The 9,395-nt window shown below is 50.0% G+C and overlaps 3 protein-coding genes across 7 annotated transcripts in view; 2 read left to right on the plus strand and 1 right to left on the minus strand.

Annotated features, from left to right (window-relative positions):
• Positions 1 to 2,154, plus strand: part of LOC141021160 (uncharacterized) — a 23,474-nt gene extending 21,320 nt beyond the window's left edge. For 2 of the 4 annotated variants that reach the window (XM_073496087.1, XM_073496089.1), the window contains exons 5-9: positions 402 to 598; positions 685 to 751; positions 838 to 932; positions 1,007 to 1,288; positions 1,373 to 2,154. In XM_073496087.1, coding sequence (XP_073352188.1) covers positions 402 to 598; positions 685 to 711 — 224 coding nt within the window. In that variant the 3' untranslated portion in view covers positions 712 to 751; positions 838 to 932; positions 1,007 to 1,288; positions 1,373 to 2,154. Of the gene's footprint in view, positions 1 to 401; positions 752 to 837; positions 933 to 1,006; positions 1,289 to 1,372 lie in introns of all 4 variants that reach the window. The other 2 variants (XR_012181191.1, XM_073496088.1) reach the window with 2 other exon arrangements.
• LOC141021159 (protein synthesis inhibitor I-like) lies at positions 1,736 to 6,876 on the minus strand. 2 transcript variants are annotated; one of them, XR_012181190.1, is made up of 5 exons: positions 6,462 to 6,876; positions 3,369 to 3,466; positions 2,461 to 3,255; positions 2,142 to 2,313; positions 1,736 to 1,786 (listed from the first exon to the last, which is right to left on the minus strand). XR_012181190.1 is itself a non-coding variant. In XM_073496086.1 (4 exons), exons 1-3 carry the CDS (start codon positions 6,600 to 6,602, stop codon positions 2,469 to 2,471), a joined length of 1,026 nt encoding a protein of 341 aa, XP_073352187.1. In that variant the 5' UTR covers positions 6,603 to 6,876; the 3' UTR covers positions 1,736 to 2,313; positions 2,461 to 2,468. The 2 variants fall into 2 exon arrangements, 1 of the variants encoding a protein (XP_073352187.1); XM_073496086.1 differs by having other exon boundaries at positions 1,736 to 2,313.
• A 510-nt stretch (positions 6,877 to 7,386) lies between these two features.
• LOC141021599 (uncharacterized) lies at positions 7,387 to 8,914 on the plus strand. Its single transcript, XM_073497444.1, has 3 exons — positions 7,387 to 7,464; positions 7,566 to 7,712; positions 8,234 to 8,914. Exons 1-3 carry the CDS (start codon positions 7,387 to 7,389, stop codon positions 8,912 to 8,914), a joined length of 906 nt encoding a protein of 301 aa, XP_073353545.1.
• Positions 8,915 to 9,395: the final 481 nt, after the last annotated feature.

A 9,395-nucleotide genomic window follows, 5' to 3' on the forward strand; every position in this document is an offset into this window, starting at 1 on the left:
GAAGGTTTCCTTTATTAGTTTGTTTTTCACAAGTTCCTGTAAATATGTCAATGAACTCGCCAAGTTTGCTCGAATTTGCGTCGTGTTTGGCTGAACTGTGGCCGAGTTTTGTTTTTGAAAAAAAACAAAAAAACGGCGTCTGGGGCCGGCCTTGGGTCGGCGGTTGGGAAACATCTCGCCCCGACGCCGAGATTTTCGCCGGCGCGCCCCCAGGCGGCGCTATTTGAGCGCCCCTGGGGGGGCCAAATCGAGTGGATATGCTCTAATGCTCGCATGCTGTGATTAGGTGTTGTGTGCTCTGATTTTTTTGTTGTTCTGGTAGCAGAGAAGTAGAAGTGTAGGGTTCTGACTTCTGAGTCCGCCGTCTATGCACTGAATCTTCTTTCTATTTTGCTGGACAGAGTTAGCGTGGTTGCGAGCGCCATGCGCTAGCAGAATGGGTGCTCTGGAGAAAATGATAAGAGGATTTGCAGAGAGGGATGGCGAAGAAGTGATCAAGCTGGAGCTGGGCAACACCTTCAACTCACTGACAAAGGCATACCACTGCTACAATTTGTATTCCTGGGAGCACAGATTGATACTCACTCCGTCCCAAAATGTAAGATCATTTTTTATCATTTTTGTCATATGATAGTGTAAAAGTGTTAAAAATGATCTTACATTTTGGGATGGATGGAGTATCAGATATGGAAAGAGCCGGCTCAATCCTGAGAAGTGGAAGACAATGCAGGAAATTGTTTGTGGACGCTCGGTAGGGAGTTCAGCCTAAGATATGTAAGTTGCTGAGCTGAATTTAAGATGTACCGTGCTGACAAATATTCTCGTTGGTTTGTCTAGGGGAAACCTTTGCATGAGAACAGGTGCGGGTGTACATGAGGTTGTAGTTTGATCGCCAGTCCGATGAGAGCTACGAGGAGAAAAGAACCAAGATTGTAAGTTAAAACTGTTCTGTGACGAAGAGTCTAGTCTTGAATGAGTGAGCTGACAAAAACCGTTTCACATTCAGGGTGGCGACGTCCTCAAAACGAACTCGTCAATTGAAATACATGCCAGCAAGGTGTACACTCGGGCGAGCAATTCGGCCAAATTTTGTACTAGTTGGGTGGGTATCGGGTCGAACAGGCTGAGAACAATGAATTATACAGGGCAACACACACTCGGCCTGAAAAGAAGGGAGAAATGGAGCAGGGTTGTTTTCCTGGTGAAGATGATTGACAATTGAGCAGAATCTGAATGTGAATGTGGTATGTTCGAACATATGGGCATGTTATGCTGTCATGTTCTTAAGGTGTGCACAAGTACAGAAATTGTGAAGCTGATCATTAGCCCAATCCTGGGAGCTAACCTATACTATTTGTTTTGCATGAGACAGATTATGGACTATCGTGGCATGACAGAGATACCAGAAAGGCACATTGTAAAAAGGTGGACAAGGGATGTGAGGGATGTTTTGCCAGATCACCTTCAGCATTACCAGGGAGACCAGCTCTGTGCCACCGCGCTAACATTCAGGCATACAAGAATGTACGTCAAGGCACTAGAGCTGGTTAAGCTCGAAGATGTGAGTGTGGAAGCGTATGAAAGACTGATGAGTCTGTTCGAGCAAGCCATTGTTGTGATGACGCCATTTGAGCATGCCAGGGATGGGCTTGGGCTCGAGGACCGTGCTACCAATAAGCAAGCCACCAAGGTAGCTGAGCAGGCAGTAACTGTTGACAGCGCACACGACAGGATGTCAGGGCACAGCAACCTCCTTCGTGATTGGGAGCACCCCTGAAGATGAGGACTGCAGGGAGGCCTATGAACACGAGGGACAAGACGCTGTATGAAGGCCTGAGCAAAGAGGAGTAGATTCTGTAGCATCTGCAAAACGCAGGGTCGTAAGAGAACAACATGCCCGCAGCAAGGAGACGCTCCTAAAACGCAGATGAAGGAAGCAAAGTGCAGCAACCTATTGATACGGACGATGGGATGAGAGGTAATCGGACATGACAGAGGTAATCGGATATATCGACAGAATGAAAAATCGGCGAGCCGTGCCATGCCAACCGAACCAACTGAAAAACCAGAGTTTGGGGAGACAAGTACCCGGTTTAATTATTATTATTAGGGGAGATATAAGTGCCCCTATGCTTTAATACATGTTCAACACAACTTGGCAGGGTAACATCCCAGAAGAATATTTATTCAGCATGGAGTTAGGAACCAAGTCAACTCCATGTGTTGTAGCTTTTTATTTATTCCTTATTAGGCTTCAGATCCAGAGGAGGGGTAGCACTCCATCACTGCACTCCATCTTGCCCTTCTCCACACCTGTAGTTCAACAAAAGCACATTCAGCTCAAGGCTGCTGTCATGGATCTAAAACCCCAGGAAAGTTCATGGTACTAATGGTGGGCAGAGTATCCAATTCAGCATTGTAAATTGCATGGTATGAATAAAACGAAAGAAAAATACTTGCCTGCATACCTAAGGGCGGTGGCCCCAGCCCATTATGCTATCCTGGCATCTTTTGCCCTTTATCAGCAGTCTCAAGAGATATGGAGCTCCTGTTTTTGATGTTCTAAGTTTGAACCGTACATTGTCATAGTTCCACAATGTCTCATAATAATAGGTTTTACCATATTTGAGGGTGGGTTTCCACTTCTCCAGCACACCACACGACAGTGAAGCCCAGCTAACTAAGAGCTCCTTAGGCCGCTGAATATAGTATCCAGTCCTTGAGTTCCATTTATCAAGTAAAGATTCATGAATCTCCGTGAACCTCTGTGCCTCACATAATACTACAGAGTACCTTGCCAGTGAAGTTGTCATCTGAAAGAAGTCGCTGACTCCATGTTTGTACCGAGAAAGAATCTTCAAAGCTCTCTTCATTGCCCTTTTGCCTAGATCAAGGTTTGCAAGGTTTGACCTACGACCAACTAGGTCTCTATAACTTCCACCGATTCCTAGAGAAATGGATCCGGGGAGCATACTTGAATATTCGGCGAATGAATGGATAATTCCTTGGGGATTTATGTATCCACCGATATACAGGTTATCGCTTCTAATCAGAAATACCACCTGATCATGGCCATTTACAATCTTGTTATATAACCAGGCCGGCGGTGGTTTTGCAACTCCAGTCTGATTTTCAAGCACAGGCAGACCTTCCCTTGACATGGTAAATGGCGAGCGCATTTTGGCTACTCGACGTCCTTCCCGAGCCAACCTAGCATAGTCCTCTAGATCCGCTTCCATCCCAATAAGTGGCACTCTGCCAATTAAAAAAGAACTAATTACTAAAGGCCATGAAATATTCGCATACTGTATACTTGTATTTATGCATTTAGTATAAGGAAAATAAAAACAAAAAAAAGAGGTTCATACCCATTAATACTCTCAGGAATCTTGATAGCACTAGCAGGTTGAAATGCAATTACAACTCCTACCAATGTAATGAGAAGCTTTGCAATAGGAGTGAGTCTCTGCACAAAAAATGAAGACAAAGATGATTATGAGTACTTGTCTTTTGGTACGTACTTATATTTTTATATTTATTTTTTGCCGCTGCCGGGGTTGATACTAAAACTGAGTGTCGTAAATCTCATGAGATACAAGCCTATTTATTGTTTAGGAAAACTCTTAGTATTATCTACCGAGTCATTTGCTCGGTCCCACACACACCGCATCCATATCTCTCCCAGTCATATCTTTTCTCCGCGACTTTTCTCGCCCGCAACTTATCTTTCTCCTCCATTTAAAGCATCTTCAACAGCCGCGCCAAAAGACGCGCTCGCGGTAAACTGGGCTTTTAGCACGTGCGGGACGTTTTCGCGCGCTCCAGCGGTGGCGGGAAACGATTGCGCGCGCGCGGGAAAAGGCGGCAGCCCGCACGCTAGATTTGGCGCACCGCGTTCGGCGCGCCTATAAATTGCGGCGCCCTCTGCCACTCTCTCTCGCTCCCTCTAGCGCTTTCTCTCCTCGCCGCCGACACGACACCACCGCGCCATCATGCCGCCTCGCCGCCGGGGAGGTTCGGGTTACCGCGGCGTCCGCGTGCGTCCGTCCGGCACATACTCCGCCTCGATCCGGTTGGGCGGTGGCGTGCGCCTCGGCCTCGGAACCTTCGACACCGCCCAGGACGGTGCCCGCGCGTACGACGCTGCGGCGTGGCGCCTCCGACGGTCCCGTTGGGACATGAACTTCACTGACGTGGCGACGCCGGAGCGGGCACATGAGTTGGCTCCTTTCCCGCGGCTTATCACCGACGAGGATCGGCGCAAAAACCGGAGGCGGGAGCGCTGTCTTAGCCTGGCCGAGATGGACGAGGAAGCCATGGCGTTGTGGAGGCAACGCTTCCCGCAAGATATTATCAATGAGGAACAGTTCTTCACCGAGAGGAGGGCGGGGAGGGAGGAGAGGAGGAAGGAGCGAGCCGCCTATCACGAGGACAAGCGAACGCGAAAGGCGGTCGCTAAATACAACATCGCGCTAGAAGATGCGTAGTCCTGGGACTCCCGCGACGAGCGGTTCCTTGACGCCTACGCTCCAACGTCTGAGGAGGACATCACCGAGGCAGAGTCCGAGTCGGAGAATGACGAGTAGTAGTAGTTTTTCGTTTTATTTATGTATCGTAGAACTATGTACTATGGACTATGTATTGTAGGAGAAGACTGAACTATGTACGCATTTCTATAAAATATAGCGCGCCTGCTGGAGCGGCTCGGGCGCGCTTTATTTTGCGGCGACCGCTGGAGCCAGCGCACCGCCGCGCGCAAAACCTGGCTCACCCGGCGCTGTATTCTGACTTTTAACGCGTCGCGCGTTGCGCGGCTTTTGGAGATGCTCTTACCCCCTTACCTCTCGCCGGATATGGAGACAGCTCTCGGCCGCTACCACCACTTTCCCCGCCACCGTGAATATAGAGAGGATTCAGACGCCGACCACCCTCCCGCGCATCCAAATCCCGACCGCGAAATTGATGCAACATCGCCGGTTGCATCACCGAGCGTCGCGGGTTGCTGTGATAGAGCTTCCTCGCGCGCCTGCCAGCGCTACGATGGAGATTCAGCGTGCGACCGCCAGCGCTGCGATAGAGGATCGCGTGTCGGCGCTGCAATGGAGCACCGCGTGCTGCTGAGGGCGATGCGATAGAGCTTCAGCGTGCGACCGCCGGCGCTGTGATAGAGGATCGCGTGCCGGCGCTGCAATGGAGCATCGCGTGGTGCTGAGGGCGACGCGATAGAGCTTCAGCATGCCACGGACGGCGCGTCGAGCCGGAGTTCCCCTCGCGTGAACCACCTGGTGCTGCGACCCGCGTATCTTGCCGGCAACGGAATCTGACAACGAAACACGCACGGTGGTGTGCACGCGGCGGCGGAGTCTCAATGCAGCGTGGGCGGGTTGCAATGTTCAGATGCTACTCTCGTCAGTGCTGCCGGCGATGTGGCGCTCCTCGGCGGCCACCGGTGCTGCGATGCAACGTTCATCGACGTCAGCCGGCATTGTAATGGAGCACTGCGTGCTGCCGAGGACGCTGCAATGGAGCTTCAGCGTGTGACCGCTGGCGCGTCGAGCCGGAGTTCTCCCTCGCGTAAACCACCTGCTGCTGCGACCCGTGTATCTCGCCGGCGACGGAAGCTGACAACGCAACACGCATGGTGGTGCACGCGCGGCGGCGGAGCTTCAATGCAGCGTGGAGAGGGGTAGTTGCAATGTTCAGATGCAACTCCCGTCAGTGTTGCCGGCAATGCGGCGCTCATCGACGGCAGCGGGCACAGCGACACGGCGCTCCTCGGCAACTTCCAGTGCTGCAAAACGCTCGTCGGTGCTGTCGGCGGTTCTATGCAACACGTGTGTCGCTGCGAAGAGGAACCAGTGATGCGCGATGCAGCGCTCATCGGCGGCGTCGGTGCTGTGGTGGAGGCACTAGTGCTGCGGGAGCGGCGGCAGTGCTGCAAAGCATCCACGGTCAGAGTGGGGGTGGCGGAGCTGCAAGGCACCAATGGCAAGGACGGTGGCCGGCGTCGCTCTGATTTTTTGTAGCACGAGTGCTGCCGCGTGGCGAGAGATGCAACAGGTAGTGCGCAGCCTCGTGTCTCGTCGGGGTCGCAGCATCCGCTGCTGGGTGGCCGCCGGCGCCGGTGCCACGGCGGAAGCGTTGAAGCTCATGTGGTGTCGCGTTGTGTGTAGACCCGGGGAAAGGAAAGGAAGACTGGCTGCATCACATGAATCGAACGGCCACCGCGCCTGAATCGTACGGCTGGCTAGCCGGATGATTTCCTGGGGAAATCATCCGGCTGATCCGTAGCAGCCGCCGCTATTGTTTGTCACCGCTTAACCGACAGATCGATTAGACATATCCTCCTCTAATTAAGATCTAGTCTAGTAAAAAACTGCTCAGATTCTAAAAAAGACTGCTGGAATCTACTTCCACTGGAGTATATATATATACATAAAAGGGGGAGAAGGCATCGGTACCTGATTGTTGACGATGCTGCGGTTGACTGATGTGTCCGCCTCAACCTCCTCCGCCGCCGCTACGGCCTCCACCGGCGACAAATCAACCGCCGCCGCCGCTACGGCCTCCACCTGCAAAGTCGCCGCTTCTTCCCAGTCCATCGTAGCAGCGGGCAGCGGCAGCGTCTCGGGAGTGCGCAGAGAGTGGCGGCGCAGGCCCAGTGCTCACGGGCAGGTGGCGAGCAAGAGCAGCGTGAGGGGAATGTGGAGGAATAAATAAAAAGGGAAAATCGTGGCGGCGCAGGCCCAGTGCTCACGGGCAGGTGGCGAGCAAGAGCAGCGTGAGGAGGGGATTCCTTTGTGTGGAGCAATAAATAAAAGGGCAAATCGTGTTTTAGACGAGTATGTGGGATAAGCGATAATACTACATCCTACATCCACGGAGAGACAAATGGGATACCCGCCTAAAGCACATCGCTTCCTTCCACTACCGTTACGCTGTGTTGTGCAGCCTGTGCTTACGTTGTTTACGCTGGAGCGCCAAACTCCCAAGCATCAACCAACGGCACATAGCTACAAACTAAACAACATAGTTAATTGCAAGGAACTACCACACTTCGGCACGTCGTGACGAATCAGTACCATCAGTCATTTTTTTTGCAGTTCAGTACCAGCTCAGAGCCTAAGTGTTGCGAAACGGTCTGACAGTCGTATAAGCCCGTATTGACCACGTATCTGACCGACCGGCCCAAGTGTCAGGTGCCACGGTGGCCTACCCGCTCGGTCACTCGTTCCAGCCCGGCTCGTTCGCACCATGTAGCTGGGTCGGGGCTCGTCGGACCGGAGCCAACCGCACTCTGTCCCTCTCCTCGCCCCATCGCCCTCGTCGCTCCAATCCACCGCCACTCACCGCGCAGACCGCCGCGTCCGCCATCGCCGCCGCGCCATGGTCTTCGAGGATGAGAGCAGCGATGACTTGTCCAACCTGCAGATCTCCTCCTCCGAAGACGGTATGCATTATCAGGTCAGTGGTAGAGCTAGGGTGAGTTAGGGTTAGGGTTTCTGATTTAAGGATTTTGGGGATTTGCTGATCTGGTTTTCTGATTTGGGGATTTGCTCCTGTAGATTCCTGCTAGTATTGAAGACCAAGACTACAATGGCTTGGAGAAGGCATCAGAAGGGCTCTGCGTGGAGCATCGGCTGCCAACTGAGCGTCGTGTAGCTTTTGAATCATTTGAGACGGGCAGGAGGTTTCTAGTTTGTGCTCAGCCTGTAAGATTCATGCTCTCTCTCTATGTTCACTGTAATATAGTTGGTAGCCTCTGTTTAGTAAGTTAGTACTACTGATGGAGTACTCCTACTGATGATGAAGCACATTGTTTAGTTATTTATTAGTAAGTTAGTAGCTTTGATGCTCACCTTTGTTAAACATGCCACCTGATGTTAGTAATATATATGGGCAGCAGCTTAGTTGGTAGTGGAGATGCTCATAGTTTAGTTATTTATTAGTACTGAAGCTCACTGCAACATGTTGTGTAGGCATGTGCTCATGTATATTCATGTTTAGTTAAATTGCCCACTTTTTTGTAGTAGTATATATGACCAGCAGCTTAGTTAGCAGTGTAAATGCTAATTTTTAATTGAGGCAGTATAGGTTGCAGTAGAAGTAGCACTTTTTAGTTGACCACATGTATAGGTTGTAGTTCTTATGCTCTTAGTTGATTTTTTAAAAGTGCCCTTTCATAATTGTAATTCTTGAGAGAGTAACAATATAAATGTTTACTATATTACAGGAAAGTGAGAATTGTGGTTTTCTTGCGTGGGTTGACCCAGAGTGGCCTCCCACAATGCAAAATGCATTGTTGAAGCTTTGGGAAATGTTTGAAGACAGCAGGCATGCTAGGAGGAAGGATAACCTGGAAAGTTCACTTACTATCCACCACCTTAAAGAAGAGAAAAGGAATCTGGATGCCAACTATGACAAACTAGTTGAAGATGTCCATCAACTTCTCGGTGCACAGGAGGACAGGGTGTTGGATTTGAGCTATGTGCAAGCTAAGGAGAAGAGAGCTGAGGTTGCCAGTGCATCAGCTGTGGCTGGCATGAAGAATGAGATGGAGAAGAAAGAGGCAGAGAACTTGAAGCTGAAAGAGAAGTATAAAGTGCTGATGAACCTGCTAGAAGCTCAAGGCAGTGTCATTAGGAACCTGAAGACGAATCATTTGAAAGAGAAGGAAAAGCTAACTGAAGGCAACAACAATTTAAAGATTCAGGTTGATGAGCTCACCAAGTCTGTGAAAAAACTCACAGAAGAGAATGTGCAGCTGAACCTTCACATGTATGATCTCAAGAGGGGACATGAGAATCTGATAAAATGCAGGGATGAGTTAAAGCTCCAGCTAGCTGTTCAGTTCAATTCACTTGAGAAGAGCAAAGAGAAGTTGAAGTTGATCCATGACATCTTGAAGGAATGAGGTAGATGAAGATGATCTGGTAGATGAAGTAGAGCATACCTATCATGATATATGTTGCTTTGATAGAAGGCTTTGCTAATCTTTTGTGAAGGGTGGTTTAGTGAAGTGTAATGTATGGATGTAGTAGTTGTGAACAATGTTGAACTCCACTATGCTATGGTCTTTAGCTAATGTTGTAAGAATCTATTAATTATGGCTGTAAGAATCTATGGTTATGTTGAACTCCACTATGCTACGTTATTTAGCTAATGCTTTCTTAGATGGCTCAAGTTATACCTCTGATGAAATATGTTGCTTTGATGGCTGTTAGATGGCTCAAGTTATACCTCTAAACTAACGAATCCTGGTCCAAATCAAACCTTAGTGACGTTTTAGCCAAAAAAACGCTAACGTGGCCACTGTCCTATAGCCAAAAAACGCTCTGAGTGGTGGCCCTGGTTATAACAGCAATGCGTGGGGGCGAACAGGAAACGGATTGGGG

Source organism: Aegilops tauschii, chromosome 4 (assembly GCF_002575655.3).
Source record: "Aegilops tauschii subsp. strangulata cultivar AL8/78 chromosome 4, Aet v6.0, whole genome shotgun sequence".
Lineage (NCBI taxonomy): Eukaryota > Viridiplantae > Streptophyta > Magnoliopsida > Poales > Poaceae > Aegilops > Aegilops tauschii.

Coding starts and splice junctions, on each gene's coding strand:
- LOC141021159 (XM_073496086.1), bottom strand. CDS start 6,602: ATGGACTGGGAAGAAGCGGCGACTTTGCAGGTGGAGGCCGTAGCGGCG. Junction 3,467..6,461: donor GCAGCATCGTCAACAATCAG/GTACCGATGCCT, acceptor TTTTTTGTGCAG/AGACTCACTCCTATTGCAAA. Junction 3,256..3,368: donor ATTCCTGAGAGTATTAATGG/GTATGAACCTCT, acceptor TTTAATTGGCAG/AGTGCCACTTATTGGGATGG.
- LOC141021599 (XM_073497444.1), top strand. CDS start 7,387: ATGGTCTTCGAGGATGAGAGCAGCGATGACTTGTCCAACCTGCAGATC. Junction 7,465..7,565: donor AAGACGGTATGCATTATCAG/GTCAGTGGTAGA, acceptor TTGCTCCTGTAG/ATTCCTGCTAGTATTGAAGA. Junction 7,713..8,233: donor TTCTAGTTTGTGCTCAGCCT/GTAAGATTCATG, acceptor ACTATATTACAG/GAAAGTGAGAATTGTGGTTT.